The 21,857-nt window shown below is 44.8% G+C and overlaps 1 protein-coding gene across 2 annotated transcripts in view; it reads right to left on the reverse strand.

The window, feature by feature from the left end:
* The window catches only part of GABBR2 (gamma-aminobutyric acid type B receptor subunit 2), a 416,448-nt gene that overhangs the window by 229,920 nt on the left and 164,671 nt on the right, over positions 1-21,857 (reverse strand). For both annotated transcript variants that reach the window (XM_021927328.2, XM_031654347.1), the window contains exon 3: positions 13,083-13,253. In XM_021927328.2, coding sequence (XP_021783020.2) covers positions 13,083-13,253 — 171 coding nt within the window. The remainder of the gene's footprint in view (positions 1-13,082; positions 13,254-21,857) is intronic.

Genomic DNA, 21,857 nt, shown 5'->3' on the forward strand with positions numbered 1-21,857 from the left:
ACACAATATTGGCAGGGAATGCTCCTGTATACTGCTATGAAACTCTAAATTGGTATGATCTTTCTGGAGGACAATTTGGCAATATGTACAAAAGGTTCAAAAATGTGCATATGCTATTTCTAGGAATTTATCTTCAGAAAATAATCAGAGATGTTCCCACAAATGTACAAGTATGAGTTTACTGCATTATTTATAATCAGTAAAAATTGGCAACTACCTCCATGTTCAATAATGGGGGCCTTCTTGAGTAACTGATGGCATACGCACAGGGTAGAATACTTTAAACAGGAATTGGATAAAGACGGTGAGAGCAAACACACATCCACCTCCTGTCCCATCTCCAAATCCTTGAAATGGTTGGCCAAAAAAAAAAAAAAAAAAAGTTAAGAAAAAAAATCCCAATCGTTTTGGAAAAAAGAAGAAGACCATTCATGGACAAGATATTTGCAGAATTATTGGACTATAAGAAGAAAGGGTACAGATTGGAGGATAAATATGACTGGAGGCAAATACAATTCAAAACACATCAGGGCTATGGCACAGATTGGGGTCAAGTCAAGAAGTGCTGTAGCCATTAGGAGTCACGTAGAACATTTGCTGACCTGAGAAAACATTCCCCCGGCATTGTTAAGAAGCCATTTCAATAGCAAGAGCATGTATTTATTTACACACATTCATTTATGTGCATTGAAAAAATGGTAAAGACATCAGCCAAGATGTTAATGATGACCTTTCAGTGGGTAGGTTATGGCCAATTTTAAATTTTCCTTTGTGCTCTTTTGTGTTTTCAAAGTTTTCTGCATCGAGTACATATCCATATCACAATTAAAAAACAATAATTAGTACTTTAAAATAAAAATAACCACAAAAAAGAACTTGACGTTTTTATGGTAAGAAAGTAACTGCAATCTTCTTGTTTTTCCCTTGAATTACTGCAGTAACCTCCTGGCTGCTTTCACAGCCTCTGGTCTGCTCCTCCCAGTTGACCCTCAGTGCTGCTCCTATCTCACTTCTCATTTTAAAACCATCCATGGCTCCTGACTGCTGACGGGTAAAGTCCCATCTTAGAGGCAGGCAGGGGTCTTCACTATCCTTCTTGCCTCCCAGCTCATCCTTCCACTTCTCATTCTGTTCATGGAGCTATGGAGCCCCAACAGACTCTTTGCTGTTTCCTGAAGGTTCCACACACCTTCCCAACTCCACTGCTTTGCTCATGCGGCTCTGGCACTACCCAAGCCTGGCAGATGGGCCTTGGGGGAGAAACCGCAGCCAGAATGTACCAGAATAGCTCTAGGGAACCTACACACTACAAGATGCACTATCCTGTCAGCCAAGAGGACCGGCAGAAACAACGCGTCCCGGGAAGGGTGGTAGGAGCAGCGTGAAGGGACAGTGCTCTGCTCTGAGATTCCCAACTTGGGAAATAATAAAAATTCAATGCAGGATCCCATGGCAAAAATTCCAAAGGACTGTGAAGAGGTCCCCTTGAGACACGGTTGATCGGCCTATATATTCACCTCCCTGCTTCTGTGGTAGGTGGGGTGCAGGGACTTGGGGGATATTGGCCCCAGACTCCTGGCTTCCTCTTCTCCACAAGGGCAGGCACAAACTAGGGTTCATGTCTATACCTGCCACTTCATGGCTGTGAGACCCTGGCAATTACTTAATCCTCTCTGAGGGAGTCCGCTCTATAAAAGGGAGACAGCGCCAGGTGCTGTGGCTCACGCCTGTAATACCAGCATGGTGGGAGGATCATTTGAGCCCGGAAGTTCGAGACCAGCCTGGGCAACAAAATGAGACTCTGTCTCAACAAAAAATAAAATAAAATAAAAATAGCCAGGCGTGGTGGCGTGTGCTTGTAGTCAGCTATTCGGGAACCTGAGACAGAAGATCGCTTGAGCCCAGGATTTTGAGGCTGCAGTGAGCTACGATTGCACCACTGTACTCCAATCTAGATGACAGAGGGTAACCCTGTCTCAAAAAAAAAAAAAAAAAAGGAGACCACACCATGCTGGAGACTTGAACATAACTACCTGGCACACAGTAGGTTCTCAATAACCGGCAGATGAGATTTTAATCACATTTTCCTCCTCCTGAGGTCCTGATGTCGGGGAGTGCTTCACAGGGCTTGAGTCCTGCCCTGGGAGCCTGGCCTGGAAGTGTCCCTGGTGAGGGTTCTGAGGTCACTCTGGATGGTCCTTTCCCCCAGAGATCTCCTGTGGACTGTTTCAAAGAAGGCACACTCGGTCAACGCTGTGTTCCAGGATCCTCACAGCTTGAGTGGAGGATATATTAATCTAATATCACATGCCCTCTTGAGCAGGGAGTGCAACACTCACCCAGCCCTTCAGGAGCCTGGCGTTGGCACCACAGACCCATGGCCAGTCACCCTAGCCTCTCTGAGCGGGGTCCGTGTGGAGTGGAGAGAAGGACTCCACTCTGAGGATCTGGTGTGGAGTGTTAGAGGGAACCATCCACTAGGTCCCGAGGTCTTCCTTTTGAACCACAAATGGGACAGCCATCTTCTCTCTGCTCTGGAGTGGAGGGAGGAGGAGACTAGTGGGCCATCTGTTCCGAGGGCAGGAGCTCTGAGCCAGACAAAGGCATCCAAGCTCGGACATCTGTCTTCTCTTCGGCAGGCTTAGCCATGGCAGCCACCACTGAGCAAAACATCCTGGAAATGCAGCAGATGTACACACGCCGCTCCAAGATGGCAGAAGCACTAGAGACTGGAGCCCCTGACAGGTGGTGGCACTCGCCCAGGGGGGGTCTTCCCACTCTGCCAGGGTGGGTAGGACAGAGCACCTGCTAGTGAGCTGTACTTCCCACGGGGGACATTCGCATGAAAGAACAAGTGTTGCTGGAACCCCAAGATCTGTCCCTATGGAGCCTCAGCAGAAGACTGAAGGCCTGTGGGGCTGATTCTTGACATTGGTCAAATGCCTTTCCCATTGATTATCTGCTTTGGATCAGAGCTTCAAGGAGAAGCCTATTGCCAGTCCCACTCTCCACCCTTCACCCACCTACTCTCATGAGTTAAATAAACAGGCGGCTAAGTGCTTTTTATTCATCCCAGTGGTCTCCAAACTTCAGTCACTTCTGCACCTCTTAGAGGCCATTTCACCGTGTCCATGCACCACCTATGCAAGCATTAATTAGTATTTTCAATTGAACGGTCTCACTTTTTAAACAGGGGTTCCATCCTAAGCAATAACATCCATGAAGTACAGTTTTGATGTGCTAGTCATCATTTTACTTCTTCCTAGTGTATAACACAAATACAGAGCTATTAAAATTATACAAAAGTCATATCATATATTTAAACCATCTCTGGGAAATAATGGACCTACCCCAACCCTTCAAATGCCAAAGAGGCTGCCATAAACAGCCACCAAGGTCTGGACGGGACAGAGAAGAAGTTGTTCCTGCTGGTTGACCTACAGGCCTGGCCCCTTGCAGAGCTCGAGGGAAGAGCACAGAGGAGAGGATGCTTGCTTGGGCAGGCAGCCAAGTCACCTAAAAGCATTAGTAAGTTCTTCAGATAAAAGTTGGGACCAGAGGTGGGGCACTAGTACGATTAGGATTAGAATCTGATCCTTTGGGAGTCCCCTCTGCTCCTAATGAGAAAAGATCTGCAGATACGCTGGCAGCCCAGGTGATCCTGCAGCCAGGAAGGATGCCAAGGCCTGGCTCAGATCCTGCAGCCAAGAAGGATGCCAAGGGCAGAGCTCAGAGGTGGCTCCACCCTCCAAGTGTGCCTGGCCTTGTTCTTAGCTAACGTGAGCTTGGGAGCACAGTGGTCCCACCTGAAGGCTGTCCATTCCTTCAGTGCAGTGGTTCTCAAACTCTAGCTGCATCAAAATCATAAAGCTGAGCCCATCCCACAGTGTCTGATTCAATGGGGCTGGGACAGAGCCCAGGTGGTCCTGCTGATGATGCTGGTCCAGGGACCACACTTTGAGAACCACTGGTGTAGAAGTCAGTATTGCCCAATCCTGAAAAGAGAGTATTCTGAAGCATTAACAACTCAGGAAAAAATTCTCCCAGGATGACAAAGTCAGGAAAATTAACTTAGACACAAACTACCATGTGTGCATTCCCAAAGCCCAACACCGACATCCCCTATAAGCAACCACGTGGCAGGTTCCTGGGGACTGTTGATGCCAGTGGCTGGTCCAGAACTTTCCATTGAGATCTCTAGAAGAATTTCCACCAACAAACAATGTCACATCCAAAAAAGACTTCAAGTTGAGAAATGATGGCAGGACCTGCGTAGAATTCTGCAGGAGTCAGACTTGCTGGCTCTCCAGAACTGCCTGGCCCATTGCGACCATACCCTCTTGCCAAGTTGCCACCTGTCCCACCAAAGGGGCCTCGGGTCAACTCCTTTAGAGTTACTGCTTACTCTTCCAGAGCAGTATCCCGGGAGACACTCCTGCAGGGGAGGACAGGGAGACCCTGGGCTTGCATCTAACCTACGGGTCACCCTTGTTAGAATCATCCATCATTCCCTGCTGCTCTTCCGATGGCCCAGGTGACTCAGGCAGGAGGCAGTCAAGAGAGGGAATGGACTCATCACAAGCCTGGATGCTGGGGCTGGAGTTTCTCTGCACCCCTTACACCTTCATCTCACCATCCCAGGAACAGGTGGACTCAGAACAACAGGAGGGAAAGAACTGCATTTGTCCCTAAGAATCTGGCCTAATGGATCAGGAATCATGTACCGAAATCCTCACTGAACACACCTGTACCAGGGAGCATGCAGGGTGAGGGGACACAGGCATCCGCTGTGGCTCTCATCCATCATCTCATCTCATCTCCAGTCCAGTAACAGTGGGTGAGAGATGAGGAAGCAAATGGTGTCTTGTGCTGCATCATGCAAAGAACTGGTATGGGGAGAAAACTGAGGAGGAAGAGCACAGAGACGGCATACCTGGAGCCAGCTGGGGAGGTTGAGCCAGATGGAGGGCAGGATGTTCCTGCCAAGAGAGAAGCCAGCATGGAGGTGTGGCTGGACCAAAGGGGCAAAGGAAGAAGGGACTGCAGGTGAGACAGAGGAGAAGGCCTCAGGGAGACCATAAAGGGTCTCTAGCCATGCTAAGGAGCTTGTTCCTGCTCAGAGCAGCAGGAGAGGATGATGATTCTAACAAGAGTGGCTTCTAGATCAGATGCAAGCCCAGGATCTCCCTGTGATTCCCTGCAGAAGTGTCTCCCAGGCAACTACTCTGGAAGAGTAAGTAGTAACTTTAGAGGAGTTGACCTGAGGCCCTTTTGGTGGGGCAGATGGCAACTTAGCAAGGGGGGAAGGTTTCAAAGGGCTAGGCAGGGCCCTGGAGGGCCTGAAAGGGCAGGTGCTTTGAAGAGGAAACTCTGCAGCTGGTAACCTTTTGGTCTTGGGCAGATTAAGGGCCTCACCTCAGTGGGGTCTGCCACTTGAGAGAGGTCATCAGCACGGAAAGGTCAGCCTCAGAAGCCTTGAGATCACTGAGGACCAGTGACTAGGTGGGGAGTCTTGGAGCTTGGAGGGAGAAAAGGGAAAGGCAGCCATGCTCATGGCAGGCACAGAAACTCAGCCATGCAGTGGGGCTCCTGAATGGGGGCCAGTCACGGGCTAAGGAACCTGATTCTGGATGATAATAAAAACAACAGCTGCCCCTTGCATGGTGTTAAGGATGAGCCAGGCACTTTTCTTCAGACTTTAAGTATCCTAACACATTGAATCCTCCCAAAAACCCTAAGAGGTAGGTGCTATTATTATCCTTATGCTCAAGATGAAAAAAAAATGGCAAAGAAGCCTATGAAAAGATGCTCCACATCATATGACATGAGGGTAATGCAAATTAAAACAACAAGATACCACTGCATATCTATTAGAATGGCCAAACTCCAGAACACTGACGATACCAAATACTGGAGAGGATGGGGAGTGACAGAAACTCTCATTCATTGCTAGTGGGAATGCAAAATGGTACAGCCACTTTGGAAGACAGTTTGGCGTTTTCTTACAACATGAAACATACCCTTACCAGATGATCCAGCAATGGAACTCCTTGGTATTTACCCAAAGAAGCTGAAATCTGATGTCCACACAAAATCCTGCGCATGGATGTTTAGAGCAGCTTTATTAATAATTGCAAAAACTTAGAAGTCACCAAGATATCGTTCAGTAGGTGAATGGATAAACTGTGGTACATCCTGACAATGGATACTGTTGACCTTTGGTAACCACAGGCTCTTCATCCATGGATTCAACCAACCATGGAGCGAGGATTTTTTTTTTTTTTTCGGCGGGGGGCAAGGGGGTTGTGGCAGGGAGGGGACAGAGTCTCACTCTGTTGCCAGGCTGGAGGACAGTGGTGCCATCTCAGCTCACTGCTACCTCCACCTCTCAGGTTCAAGTGATTCTCCTGCCTCAGCCTCCCAAGTAGCGGAGATTACAGGCACCTGCTACCATGCCCAGCTAATTTTTTTTTTTTTTTTTTTGTATTTTTAGTAGAGACGGAGTTTCACCATGTTGGCCAGGCTGGTTTTGAACTCCTGACCTCAGGTGATCTGCCCACCTCAGCCTCCCAGAGTGCTGGGATTACAGGCATGAGCCACCACACTCAGTCAGGATGGAGGATATTTTAAAAATAAATAAATAAATAAATAAATAAATAAATAAATAAATAACAACAGAGCAACAAAAAAAATAACACGCAAAAAAACCCAATGCAGTGTAACAACTATTTACCTAGCATTTATACTGTATTAGGTATTAAAGGTAATCTAGAGATAATTTAAAGAATATGGGAGGATGTGCATAGGTTACATACAAACACTACACCATTTTATATCAGGGACTTGAGCATCCTCAGATTTTGGTACCCACGGGGGTCCTGGAACCAATCAATCCCCCATGGTTCCTAAGGGACAGCTGTGTTAATTCAGCACTAAAACTGAACAAGCTATCAAGCAATGAAAAGACATGGAGGAAAGTTAAATGCATATTAAAGAAGGGAAATAAGCCAATCTGAAAAGGCTACATTCTGTATGATTCCAATTAAACAACATTATGGAAAAGGCAAAACTATGGGGAATCAGTAAAAAGACAGAGGACTTTTAGGGCTGTGAAAATACTCTGATACTATAATGATGAATACATGTCATTATGCATTTGTCCAAAACCATTCAACATACCCCACCAAAAGTGAACCCTAATGTAAACTCTAGAGTCTGGGTGATGATGCCGTGTCAATGGAGATTCATCAGTTGTAACAAATGGGCCACTCTGACAGGGATGGTGACAATGAGGAAGCTGTGCCTATGTGGGGGCAGGGAGCGTATGGGAAATCTCTGTACCTTCCTCTCAGTTTTGCTATGAATCTAAAATCCTCTAAAAGTAGTCTCTTAAACAAAACAGAGGCACAAAGAGGCTAAGTAATTCTCATGGCCATGTCACTGGGAGTGGCAGGATCAGGGTCAAAGGCCAGGTCTCCATAAGCTCACATCCTAGAATCCAAAATTCTTTGAGCTAAGAGGGATCTTAGAGGTCAACTGGCCCAATTCTCTTAGCTTACAGAAGGGGAATCTGAGACCCAGAGATGGCAAGTGATTGGCTTATGGGCACTTAAGCACTTAGTTGGTTAACTGCAACACAGAATTGAGAGCCCAAAGAATAACTTGGTGAGGATGGCTGGGTAGATCATAAGACTTGAAAAGGGAGAGAGACCCAAATGCCCCTGCCTCCCTCTGCTGTCTTCCTAGGCATCCCCTGCCCACTGTCTTCCTCTCCACCCCAAGCTCTATCTCCCTCCTGGGCCTGCAGTGCCCATGTAATGGCACTCAGCACAATGGCCTCTCAGCTCCTTGCCCTGAATTCCAGTGACCGGCACCTCCATGCCACAAGGGGTCTTCACACATCACCAGGGCCTGGCCTCTCAGTACTTATGCTCCTCTTCTGGCTCTGTCCACAGCCTCCCAACCCTCCAGCTCCTTACTGCAGCCCCTCAATGTGCACACGGGTTACTGGCCTGCCTATCCCTCTCCAACCCAGACTTCGTGGACCACCCCAACTCTTCACACCCCCACTGTTGTCTTCCATCTGGCGGGGCCCCAGTGCTGGATCAAGGCCTCCTTCCACCTTCTCCATCCTGCTCCTCTGTCCCCAGGCCTGCTGAGGGCCACCAAGTAGACGAAGGCCACCAGGTAGATTGGGGCTACTTTGAGCTCAAGGTCTCCCACCACCAGAGGGCGTCACTTCCATCCTGAGCTCCTGACTCCCAGCCAATTATGCAGAACAGGGGTTCTCAACGCTGGCGGCACACTGAAGCCACCTGGAGAGCTTGGACAGGCTCCAATGCCAGGGTCATTCAGTGTGATTGCTCTGGGGATGACCTGGGCATCAGGATTTTCAAGGCTCCCCAGATGTACAGGGGATTACCACTCAGCAGTGGAAAGAAACCACTGCCACATGCCACAGCATGATGGGCCTCAAACACTGCACTAAGTGAAAGAAGCCAGACGCAGAAGACTGCGTGTTCTTTAATCCCATTTATAGGAAATTTCCAGAAAAGGTAAAACTATTCCTGGGGCTGGGGGGTGGAACTGACTACAAATGGGCACATGGGAGTTTTTAGAGTGATGAAGTGTTCTAAAACTGGATTGTGGCGATGGTTGCACAAATACATACTTCTTTTTTTTTTGAGACAGGGTCTCACTGTCTCCCAAAAAGTGTGCAGTAGTGCAATCATAGCTCACTTGCAGCCTTGAACTCCTGGGCTCAAGCCTCTCAGGTAGCTGGAACTATAGGTGTGCACCCTCATGCCCAGCTAATTTTTTGTATTCTTTTTGTAGAGACAGGGTTTTGTCATGTTGTCCAGGCTGGTCTTGAACTCCTGGGCTCAAGCAATCCTCCCGCTGTGGCTTCCCAAACTGATGGAATTATAGGCATGAGCCACCACACCTGGCCAACATAAAAAATTTATAAAAAATAATTGAATTGTATATTAACAACAGATGAACTGTATGATATGTAAATTATATCTCAGTAAGGGTATTAAAAATGAAGAAAAGGAAACGGAAGAAAATCCAAAAATGCACATTTTATTTTGTATTAAAAACAAAATTTCCCTGGTGATTCTAGCAAGGAGCCAGAGTTGAGAACTCAATGTAGGAAGTCTCACCACTCACCCCCAGCCAGTGTCATTGATCTCTGGTCCTCCACAGCACAGGGCCTATCACAGACCATGGCACATAGGAGGCCACACTGATTTTTTGAGTGAATGGACAGGCATTCCCAGTTTGCCCCATGAATCCCTAGAGAAGCAAATGGCTATTTAGTGAGCACCTACTATGCACAGATCTTCCATTTCTGTTTTCTCACGTAACCATCTCATCTTCAGTACCTACGAGGTAGGATAAATAGTCCCATTTTACACAAGGGAAAACTGGATCTCTACGAGGACTAGGATCTCACAGTCATCACTTAGCAAATCTGGACTCAGAGATCAGTCCATCTGGTACCAAGCCCTTCTTCTTTCATTTCATTTACATCTTTCATCCAGAGGGAGCATGGCAGAGCAAGTTGAAACTTTCCAGCCACCAATTCTCTCTATGGAAACCTGGTCCCAGCAGCAGCTCTAGATCTGATACATCCTAGGATCAGCATGGGAAAGTGAATTGCCTGGGGTCACACAGCCATGCTTGGCCAAAGTGGGCCTAGAGATCAGTACCTCGGACCCAAGTCCTGAGCAGCCTCTGGGTTACCATGCATTTACCTTGAATCTGAGGGGCTGGGGGTTCTCACAGGAGCAGCTGGTCCCTAGGTAGGATGGCCCTCAGCCCTCTATCCCCTCCACCGTCCCAATGCCACAATAATAAGCTCCGTGGGAGTAAAGCCCCTCCACCACCCCCTCCGACTTCAGGATTGCTTTCACTTGACATTCCTTCCAGTGCACCAGTCCGGAACAGAAGTGCTTGACGCTGCTGATCGACCAGTTTCATAAAAGGAATCCAGTTTCCTCTGCACTCATGAAAAGCTGTTAGCCCCTGGCAAGTTTCCAGGGCCTGCACTCCAGCGATGCAGCCCAGACATTGAGAGAGGGATGCCAAAGCCCTTGGGCACAGAGAGGAGTCAGCTGGGCTGAGAGATTTAAATCAAGAGGGGTCCTTGCCAGCAATACCAGCAAGCAGCATCCTGTCCTCGGGAAGAGAGGTTTCCCACTGAGATGCCCTGAATCCCTGGCTGAGGGCCCCGACACGGCTGTGCAAGGGGAAAGATGTGCTACCCAACAGTCAAGACCTGAGATTACCCAGTGAGGACCATGTAGCAAGGACACACAACAGCCTGATGGTACAGCTTCCAGCCCTGCCTGGGCTCTTTACCAGCATGTGCCCTGGGGCAAGAGGCCTCCCACCCTCTGCAAACCTCAGTTTCCCCATCTGTAAAATGGGAACCATCACTCCTCCTTACAGGGTGGCTGTCTGTGAGAGTTTTTGGGAATCTATACGGCACCCAACCAATGTCAAGGCCCACAATTTACCCTCTTTAGACCCAGTCTGGTGGGAATTTCAAACCTCTTGAGGCTGCCGGCAGGTAGTTCCCATGCAATTCCGGGAAGCTAGAGAAGAAAAGAAGGAGCAATGGGAAGTCTGAACTGAGGGGTTCAGGACCCCAAAATTTAGTCCTGACTTTTCTGTGAACAATCTTTCATGACTTCAGAGGTGCCTTGACGCCTTGAACTTTGTCCCCTTCCCTCTCTGGGCCTTAGTTTCTCCTTCTACAAAATGAAGAGGGTAGGAGATATGTCTCTAAGGGTCCTTCACACTCTGACAGCCAAACATGCTATTAGAAAAAATCAGGTCTGGCCGGGCACGGTGGCTCATGCCTGTAATCCCAGCACTTTGGGAGGCCGAGGTGGGCAGTTCAAGAGGTCAAGAGATCTAGACCATCCTAGCCAATATGGTGAAACCCTGTCTCTACTAAAAATACACAAATTAGCTGAGTGTGGTGGCACGTGCCTGTAGTCCCAGCTACTCAGGAGGCTGAGGTAGGAGAATCACTTAAACCCAGGAGGTGGAAGTTGCAGTGAGCCGAGATCACGCCAGTGCACTCTAGCCTGGCGACAGAGCGACACTTTGTCTCAAAAAAAAAAAAAAAAAAGAAAGAAAGAAAAAAAGAAAAAGAAAAAAGCAGATTTCTCCAAATCCTGGCAAAGTCCATTGTTAATGGGGCCATGGGATGAGTCCTTCCTATCCTCCACCATCCACCTGTTTCACTCTCATTTTAGAACATTTCTCGCTTCTCTATGAAGGCGGCCTTTCAGTAAAAGCCTCTTTAGCGTTTGGCAATGAGTCACTCCCGCTGGAGGTCAAGTTCCCTTTGTGCCTCCTCCTAGGGGCTGAGAAACAGAGAGGTGGGAAGGTGAGGAGCAGTCTTGCCTGGGAAAAGCTTGCCTTGTTTGGATACCCACAGACAGTGGGGCCCAACACTTCCACTTTTCAAGCACCTCCAAAAACAACCCTCTCTGTGTATGAACTTTACAGTTTACAAAGCTCTTTCAAATCCATTACTCATTGGATTTTGGCAGAAGCCCTGCAGGGAGGCATGCAAGAGGTTATTGTCCCCATTTTACAGGGGAGGAATCGAAGCTCAGAGAAGTGAGGTAACTTCTCCCAGGTCACACAGCCAATGTATGAAGTGGTCTCTCTTTCCCATGGAAGAGACAGGGGGCAAGAACCTCAGAAGGTAAGTGCAGAGCTGGAGTGGAAACCAGGTCTGCTGATTACCAGCCCTGCTCTGCTCCCAACTTTCTTGCCACCCTGCCTGGCCTTTCCCCATTGCCAGGCTGGTAAGAGGCTGTGTGTCTCCCCCCACCGCTCCCGCTGAGGTCTGTCTAGACCCCTGACTCACACATGGAAATTCTCCGCACAGCTAAAGTTTATTTCTCTTGGGCTGCTAAGAACACTTGGTTTGTCTTGTGTTTTTGGAGGCTCCAAGTATCAAAAGCACGCATGGGAACAGAAAGGAAAGTGGGAGGCACAAAGCAAATGGGAAAAGAGACAGGTCATTTTGTACTCATCTGAGTGAGGCTAATGTTTCAAATATTTGCTAATATCCACTGTTAGTAAGGATATGTGAAAATGGGAATTTTCAAATGCTGTTGGTGGGACTAGAAATTAGAACTGCCTTTTTGGAGGTCCGTCCCTCTCAAAATTTTAAATGGCCCAGCAATTCCACTTCTAGAAGTCTACTGCCGAGACGCACACCTAGGCATGAGAGTATGGCTGTGCCATTGAAAAGTGGTCAATGTTCAGAGGGGCTGGCTCAGTAAGTTATGATATACCCATCTGACAGAACACCAGGTCCCTTGAAAACCATGAGGTTAATCAAGGCTTCTAAGATCTGTTGTAAAGTGAAAAAAGAATATACATGGTATGAAGTCATTTGGCTTTAAAACAAATACATTGAAAAAGTTCTAGGCAGATGAACCCCAAAGTGAAAGCCGAAGTTAACTTTCAGAGAGAAAGCATGATTTAGGTGGCTTGGGGCAAAGCAACACGTTTACAGTTTTCCTACCTCTATTTTGGCTTTTTTTTTTTTTCCACCACAAAACACATACACAAAACAAAAAAATCACCTACCATGTATTAAGGTGTGTTTGTAAGTCATTTAGAACAAACAAAACTCTACCCCATCCAAGAAGACATTGGCATCTTCGGTCCAAGCCAGCCCTTCCCCCAAACTCTCCTCACAGGTGAACACCCCCTGGTGGAACTCTGTGATCTTAGATGGTCATGACAGCATCAATAACAATGACGAGCCCACAGGGGCACTGAGGGAATAAGCCACATGATGTAGCCAAGAAAAAGAATGACAGGGAAGGTCCACTCCTGATGATGGTTTCCACCAGTCCCATGCACAGTGAAATTCCTCAGCTACCAGCTCTATTTTGTCAACGGTGAAACAGCTTTGATCGCACTAACCAACACTTGCTTAAAAGCCCTGTGACAGTACCCATCCCTGACTAAGCCACATTGCCTCTTGCTAGATGACAGCAGCAAGCAGTAAGGGAGGCCGTGTCCACACGAGCCGAGCGTACCTCAGAGAACCTCTGAACGTCTTGCGTCAGCGTGCCCACGCGCTTCCACTGGTAGTGCTTGAGCAACTTCAGAATGGCTGGATTCACCGCGTTGTCTGATGGGACGGTCCGAAAGAAATAAGGGTATTTTTTCTTATCGGCTAGAACAGGCGTGGTTGCAGCAAAAGAAAGCTGAAAGACACAAAAGAGACAATACTTCTTACTGATGAGCCTCGCAGCTGTGACCCAGCGTCTTTCCTACTGGAATAGAGACTGTTAGTTTCAACTTGGAGCATAAACACATGGGGACAGATATTTTTAAAACTTTTTTATTGTAAGAGTAACATACCATAATGGAAGGGAACGTTTAAAAATGCAAAATAAGAAGAAAGAAGGGAAAAAATAGCCAATGATCTACCCTTCCCTAAAGAACCATCATTCATGTTATCGTCTATTCCTTCCCAGTCCTTTTTCTATGCACAGTGATTGGATTTTTAAAAAAGATCCTGAAATCATTCTACATGCACAATTGAACTGTTTTTCCCCATTTAACAGTATCCTTAAAAACTCTTTGCAAACATTATAATAGCTGCACAATATTCCAGCATATGAATATACCATAATTTACTGAATCGTTTCTAATTTGGGGTTATTTCTATTATTTCTAATTTGTCATTATCATCATATTATTCTACAGGCATCTTTGTACATAGCATTTTTTGTTCTATATTTTGGGATGTTTCCATAAGATAGAATCTGTGATGTAAAATTTCCCAGATAAAGAATATGAGTCTTTAAAGATTTATACTTATTTCCAAAAAATATTTTATCAGTTTGCAAATTTACTAGCCAAGAATGATTAGAGGGCCAATCTCACCATATCTTTGCCAACAGAGGGAGTAAAAAATGTTATTCTAATTTTATAATGATTTATCACCAAATAAAACCCTGAATCATCGCATTCATGATTATAGATAATGCTGAACTTTTTCCTATGGTTATTAACTAGTAGCATATCCTATTTTAGCAATTACTTTTTCATGTCCTTTGTTTATTTTTTGAGTGGTATTCTAATGCTTTTCTGATTGAATTTAATGAAGATATTTTATATGTATAGCATTTAAACTCAGGCTATTATAGTTGTTGCAAATATCTCAGTTTGTGTTTGCCTTTACATTTTATGTGTGTGTATTTTAATTTACACTTGGTAGTCAAAGCTGTCCATCGATCTCTTTATTATTTCTTCTTTTTCTTTTAAGTGCCAGTTAAGTTGTTAAATTGGATTTTAATTGTCTGTCCCTGAAGGCCCAACCTAAATGTCACCTCTTCCATAACACTTCCTCTGATCTCTGTTCCTTCCCTTAGCCTGAGCCACAGAAGGTAGTTATCATAGTTTTTGATCTTTGCAGTATGATGGTGAAAAGATGGTATCTTGTTATAGTTCTAATTTGCATTTTTCTTAGTGTGAATGAGGTTGAGTCTTTCTTCTACTTTTTAAAATTTTATTTATTATTTAGAGACAGGGTCCATTCTGTTGCCCAGACTGGAGTACAGTGGTGCTATCATAGCTCACTGCAGCCTGGAACTCCTGGGTTCCAGCGATCCCCACCTGCCTCAGTCTCTGGAGTAGCTAGGACTATAGGGGTATGCCTCTATGCCTAGCTAATTTAAAAATCTTTTTAGAGAAGGGGTCTATGTTGCCTAGTCTGGTTTTGAACCCCTGGGCTCAAGCCTCTGGCCTCAGTCTCCTGAGTCACTATGACTACAGGCGTGCCATCGCACCCAGCTTCTTCCTATGTGTAAAAGTAATGGTAGTTCCTTTCTGGAAACAGTTTACATTTTTTGCTTGTTTTCTAATTTGACTTTTAGTCTTCCTTATCAGTTTATAGAAATGATCTTTTATATTAAGAAAATTAACCCTTTATAAGTTGCTAATTTTTCTCCCAGTTTGTACTTTGTTTCTTGATGTTGTTTATAGTGCCATTTCCATGTAGACATGTTTTTTTTTTATGAGGATGAATTTATCAGTTTTTTTCCTTTATGACTTCAGGTTTTGTGTCATATTTAAGAAAGGCCTCTCTTACTCTGAGATTATAAAATAATTTCTCCATGGTTTCTTCTAGTCTGTCTGTCCTTCCTTCCTCCCTCCCTCCCTCCTTCTCTTCTTTTAAAAAAGGTTTCATTCAAACCTTTGACCCAGAGAGAGCATGGATGAAGCAAGCTCAGTCTTTGCTGCCACCAGCCATCTCCCCAAACCCTTGCTTATCCCAGCAGGAGCTCTGGATTTGATACATCCTAGGGTCCAATTTCAGCATCCGGGGAAACGACATCTGGTACCTTCAGCCTCCAGCTGAAGTTGCTTTATTGCTTCTTCTGTCACCCTAGAACCACTTTCCCCTTACAAAAGTTTGTGGGGTGCAGTAGAGATTTGTCCCCTTCCATGTCTGGTTTAGAGGGTAGACAGCCACTATCTAGACTTGCTGGATCTGCTCTCTATTGGAGCTGACCACACAACAGTAATTCAGCCATTACCTGAAGCTACAGAGCCCCTGTAGAAACCAACTTCTAAGATCCAACAAAGATAGAGACACCCCAAGACCGGTAAAGGTCAAGGGTAGAATGACTTTTGTCAATGTTCAAAGATTCTGGGTAGAAGAGGACTAATGAGAGAGAGAAATTTCAACTGGACACACTGAGGAACACTCACATTAGAGTTGTCTGGCCATGGAAAACCTGCCCTCAGAAGTAGTGAGATCCCTGTGTCTGGAGGTGTGCAAGCAGAGACTGGACCACGACCTAGTGAGAACAGAAGGGCTTCAAAGTGTCTGTGAATCTCCTAAAAACTGTAGGAAAGCATTTGCATGGCCATGTATGTGCAGACAGACATGCACATTTTTCTGAAAAAAAGAATCAGTGGCTTCCATCAGACTAACAAAGAAGATCATTCCAACCAAATCAAAGTCTGCGCACCTGCCTTCAGGTGACATTGAGGTCCCATAGTGAGTGCGGGAAATAGAAGCTCTCTACAGTCCCCTCAAACCTACTGTCTGTGATTCTTCTCACGAGATTAAAACAACACTGCAAGCCTCCTATGCTCACAAGTAGGGGAAGGAGGTATTAGAAAAACCTGGGAGCAACTATTTCAGGACAGGGACATCATACATACCATCACATCCCCCAAAATGCTTATCTAATACAATTTGGAAAATATTGGTTTTCTGACGTGATTTCTGAATCACACTCTGGTTGCTACTTTACCGTTATTGTCCCATTAGTTCCAGGTCCACAATTAATTGTTGCTTGAACAACCTCATATGTTTTCCCTGTGGGTAATTACCGTGGTTACTGTTCAGTGAATAAATGGCCCATTGTGTTTACGATAGGCTTGGAGTACAATATGTGCCCCGGGTCTAAATCATGTTGGGTGCAAAATATTAACTGGCGCTGACATTTTCTGCACCATTTGAGATAATGCACGCCTTGATTAGATTGCTTTGCGTCACTGTTCCTCTGGCTTTGGTCTCCTGAAACTTTCTTCCATGGGCAAAAACTGCAGGTGCCCAGTAGTACTGCTGGACTTCAGAACTAACAGACATCTGAGAAATCATCTAGCTCTGGGGTTCTCAGCACACTGGAGTTATCTGGGGAGGTTTTAAAGAATACTGATGACTTGGTCCCACTCCAAACTAACTGAATCAGAATCTCTGGGCATCTAGCCCAAGCATCAGTATTATTTAAAAATTTTCCAGGTGATTATGATGCTCAGTGAGGATTGAGGGCCACAGATGCAGTTCAACACCCCTGGTTTTGAATAAGCAGACTGCAGCCCCAAAATGAGATCTCAAAATTCCACTATAGCTAATAAGAGGTGGAAGCAGGACTTGAACCCGGGTCTATAGGACCATAACACTAGTGCACTTGCTCCCATGGATGACTACCTACCTGCCTCCTACATGCTCCCCAGGCCTTCTTCCCCTATCTCAGTCACCCAGCATCTGGCACCACCAGGGCTGTGAGCATTAGGGCCCTAACTTGGAGACCAAGCTTTCTGAGCTCTCCTGCCTTGTTTCGCATAACGAACAGATTGTGATTGAGGCTCTAAGTTAATTCCTAGCCAAGGATTTATTCGGAGAGTATTTTAAAATTTAATTTATAGTTTTGTTATAATTTCTAGTTTTATTGCATTATTTTGAGAATTTGGCAAGTGCAGTGTCTGCTTTTGGAATTTATTGAGATTTTCTTTGTGGCCTATTATACAATCAACTTCTGTACAAGTTCCATGGTGGCTGGAAAAAAGATGAAATCTCTAGTCATAAGCTATAGAATTCTTTATTAGACTACTTATGCATAATAGATATAACCAAACTAATTATATTATCATATGCTTTGTATTTTTGTTTACTTCATCTATCAAAGGCTGAGAAGTTTGTTAAATTTTTCTCTATTGTCTCTGACCATTTCTTCATGTATTTCAACTGTTTTTGCTTTATATGTGTTCCTTTTTTCTTGTTTTGAGCATAAATGTTCATCACAATTATATCTTCATTTTTCAGCAACGTATACTTTTGCCTAGTGCAAATAACAGGCACTTAATAGATATTCATTGAGCGAGTGAAGATTGAAATATTTATCAAGGTAAAATAAACCTCTTTGTCATTTTATTGCTTTTTGTTTGATACTGTATCTCACTTGTTATTAATATGGCAACCCTTACTGTAATTTTGCTTGCATTTGCCTGTCACTTTTTTAACCTCCTTTTATTTGTATTCTATTAAGATCATTTTAAAATACACATCTTGAAAAGAACATACAGACAGATTTTAAAATATGTATGTTTACTGCTGTAGTAAATACTTGGCCTTGGGGGGACACGCCCAAGATGGCCAAATAGGAACAGCTCCAGCCTCCAGCTCCCAGCGTGAGTGACACAGAAGACGGGTGATTTCTGCATTTTCAACTGAGGTACCGGGTTTCATCTCACTGGGGAGTGCCAGGACAATTGGTGCTGGTCAGCTGGTGCAGCCCAACCAGGCAGAGCTGAAGCAGGGCAAGGCATCGCTTCACCTGGGAAGCACAAGGGGGAAGGGAATCCCTTTTCCTAGCCAGGGGAAACTGAGACACACAGCACCTGGAAAATCGGGTAACTCCCACCCTAATACTGCGCTTTACCAAGGGTCTTAGCAAACAGCACACCAGGAGATTATATCCCACACCTGGCCCAGGGGGTCCCATGCCCACGGAGCCTCCCTCATTGCTAGCACAGCAGTCTGAGATTTAACTGCAAGGCAGTAGCCAGGCTCAGGGAGGGGCGCCCGCCATTGCTGAGGCTTAAGTGGGTAAACAAAGCCACCAGGAAGCTCGAATTGGGTGGAGCCCACCACAGCTCAAGGAGGCCGGCTTGCCTCTGTAGACTCTTCCTCTGGGGACAAGGCATAGCTAAACAAAAAGCAGTAGAAACCTCGGCAGAGGTAAATGCCCCTGTCTGATAGCTTTGAAGAGAGTAGTGGATCTCCCAACACGGAGGTTGAGATCTGAGAACAGACAGACTGCCTGCTCAAGTGGGTCCCTGACCCCTGAGTAGCCTAACTGGGAGACATCCCCTACTAGGCGCAGACTGACACCTCACACCTCACACGGCGGGGTACACCCCTGAGACAAAGCTTCCAGAGCGAGAATCAGACGAAACACTCACTGTTCAGCAATATTCTATCTTCTGCAGCCTCCGCTGCTGATACCCAGGCAAACAGGGTCTGGAGTGAACCTCAAGCAAACTCCAACAGACCTACAGCTGAGGGTCCTGACTGTTAGAAGGAAAACTAACAAACAGAAAGGACACCCACACCAAAACCCCATCAGTACGTCACTGTCATCAAAGACCAAAGGCAGATAAAACCACAAAGATGGGGAAAAAGCAGGGCAGAAAAGCTGGAAATTCAAAAAATCAGAGCGCATCTCCCCCTCCAAAGGAACGCAGCTCATCGGCAGCAACGGAACAAAGCTGGACGGAGAATGACTTTGATGAGTTGAGAGAAGAAGGCTTCGGTCAATCAAACTTCTTAGAGCTAAAGGAGGAACTATGTAACCAGCGCAAAGAAACCAAAAACCTTGAAAAAAGAATGGAAGAATGGATAACTAGAATAATCAATGCAGAGAAGACCTTAAAAGAACTGACAGAGATGAAAACCATAACACGAGAAATACGTGACAAATGCACAAGCTTCAGTAACCAACACGATCAACTGGAAGAAAGAGTATCAGCAATTGAAGATCAAATGAATGAAATGAGGTGAGAAGAGAAGTGTGGAGAAAAAAGAGTAAAAAGAAATGAACAAAGCCTCCAAGAAGTATGGGATTATGTGAAAAGACCAAATCTACATCTGATTGGTGTGCCTGAAAGTGATGGGGAGAATGGAACCAAGTTGGAAAACACTCTGCAGGATATCATCCAGGAGAATTTCCCCAACCTGGTAAGGCAGGCCAACATTCAAATTCAGGAAATACAGAGAACACCACAAAGATACTCCTCAAGAAGAGCAACTCCAAGACACATAATTGTCAGATTCACCAAAGTTGAAATGAAGGAAAAAATGTTAAGGGCAGCCAGCGAGAAAGGCCGGGTTACCCACAAAGGGAAGCCCATCAGACTAACAGCAGATCTCTCGGCAGAAACTCTACAAGCCAGAAGAGAGTGGGGGCCAATATGCAACATTCTTAAAGAAAAGAATTTTCAACCCAGAATTTCATATCCAGCCAAACTAAGTTTCATAAGTGAAGGAGAAATAAAATCCTTTACAGACAAGCAAATGCTTAGAGATTTTGTTACCAGGCCTGCCCTACAAGAGATCCTGAAGGAAGCACTAAACATAGAAAGGAACAACAGGTACCAGCCATTGCAAAAACATGTCAAAATGTAAAGTCCATTGATGCTAGGAAGAAACTGCATCAACTAGCGAGCAAAATAACCAGCTAATATCATGATGACAGGATCAAGTTCACACATAACAATATTAACCTTAAATGTAAATGGACTAAATGCTCCAATTAAAAGACACAGACTGGCAAATTGGATAAAAAGTCAGGACCCATCAGTTTGCTGTATTCAGAAGACCCATCTCACATGCAGAGACACACATAGGCTCAAAATAAAGGGATGGAGGAAGATCTACCAAGCAAATGGAGAACAAAAAAAAGCAGGGGTTGCAATACTAGTCTCTGATAAAACATACTTTAAACCATCAAAGATCAAAAGAGACAAAGAAGGCCATTACATAATGGTAAAGGGATCAATTCAACAGGAAGAGCTAACTATCCTAAATATATATGCACCCAATACAGGAGCACCCAGATTCATAAAGCAAGTCCTTAGAGACTTACAAGGAGACTTAGACTCCCACACAATAATAATGGGAGACTTTAACACCCCACTATCAACATGAGACAGATCAATGAGACAGAAAGTTAACAAGGATATCCAGGAATTGAACTCAACTCTGCACCAAGCGGACCTAATAGACATCTACAGAACTCTCCACCCCAAGTCAACAGAATATACATTCTTCTCAGCACCACATTGCACTTATTCCAAAATTGACCACATAGTTGGAAGTAAAGCACTCCTCAGCAAATGTACAAGAACAGAAATTATAACAAATTGTCTCTCAGACCACAGTGCGATCAAACTAGAACTCAAGACTAAGAAACTCAATTAAAACCACTCAACTACATGAAAACTGAACAACCTGCGCCTGAATGACTACTGGGTACATAACGAAATGAAGGCAGAAATAAAGATGTTCTTTGAAACCAATGAGAACAGAGATACAACATATCAGAATCTCTGGGACACATTTAAAGCAGTGTGTAGAGGGAAATTTATAGCACTAAATGCCCACAAGAGAAAGCAGGAAAGATCTAAAATTGACACCCTAACATCACAATTAAAAGAACTAGAGAAGCAAGAGCAAACACATTCAAAAGCTAGCAGAAGGCAAGAAATAACTAAGATCAGAGCAGAACTGAAGGAGATAGAGACACAAAAAACCCTCCAAAAAATCAACGAATCCAGGAGTTGCTTTTTGAAAAGATCAACAAAATTGACAGACCGCTAGCAAGACTAATAAAGAAGAAAAGAGAGAAGAATCAAATAGATGCAATAAAAAATGATAAAGGGGATATCACCACCGACCCCACAGAAATACAAACTACCATCAGAGAATACTATAAACACCTCTACGCAAATAAACTAGAAAATCTAGAAGAAATGGATAATTTCCTGGACACTTACAGTCTTCCAACACTAAACCAGGAAGAAGTTGAATTCCTGAATAGACCAATAGCAGGCTCTGAAATTGAGGCAATAATTTATAGCCTACCAACCAAAAAAAGTCCAGGACCAGACAGATTCACAGCCAAATTCTACCAGAGGTACAAGGAGGAGTTGGTACCATTCCTTCTGAAACTATTCCAATCAATAGAAAAAGAGGGAATCCTCCCTAACTCATTTTATGAGGCCAACATCATCCTGATACCAAAGCCTGACAGAGATACAACCAAAAAAGAGAATTTTAGACCAATATCCCTGATGAACATCAATGCAAAAATCCTCAATAAAATACTGGCAAACCGAATCCAGCAGCACATCAAAAAGCTTATCCACCATGATCAAGTGGGCTTCATCCCTGGGATGCAAGGCTGGTTCAACATATGCAAATCAATAAACCTAATCCAGCATATAAACAGAACCAAAGACAAAAACCACATGATTATCTCAATAGATGCAGAAAAGGCTTTTGACAA

The sequence above is a fragment of the Papio anubis genome, chromosome 13 (assembly GCF_008728515.1).
Source record: "Papio anubis isolate 15944 chromosome 13, Panubis1.0, whole genome shotgun sequence".
NCBI lineage: Eukaryota > Metazoa > Chordata > Mammalia > Primates > Cercopithecidae > Papio > Papio anubis.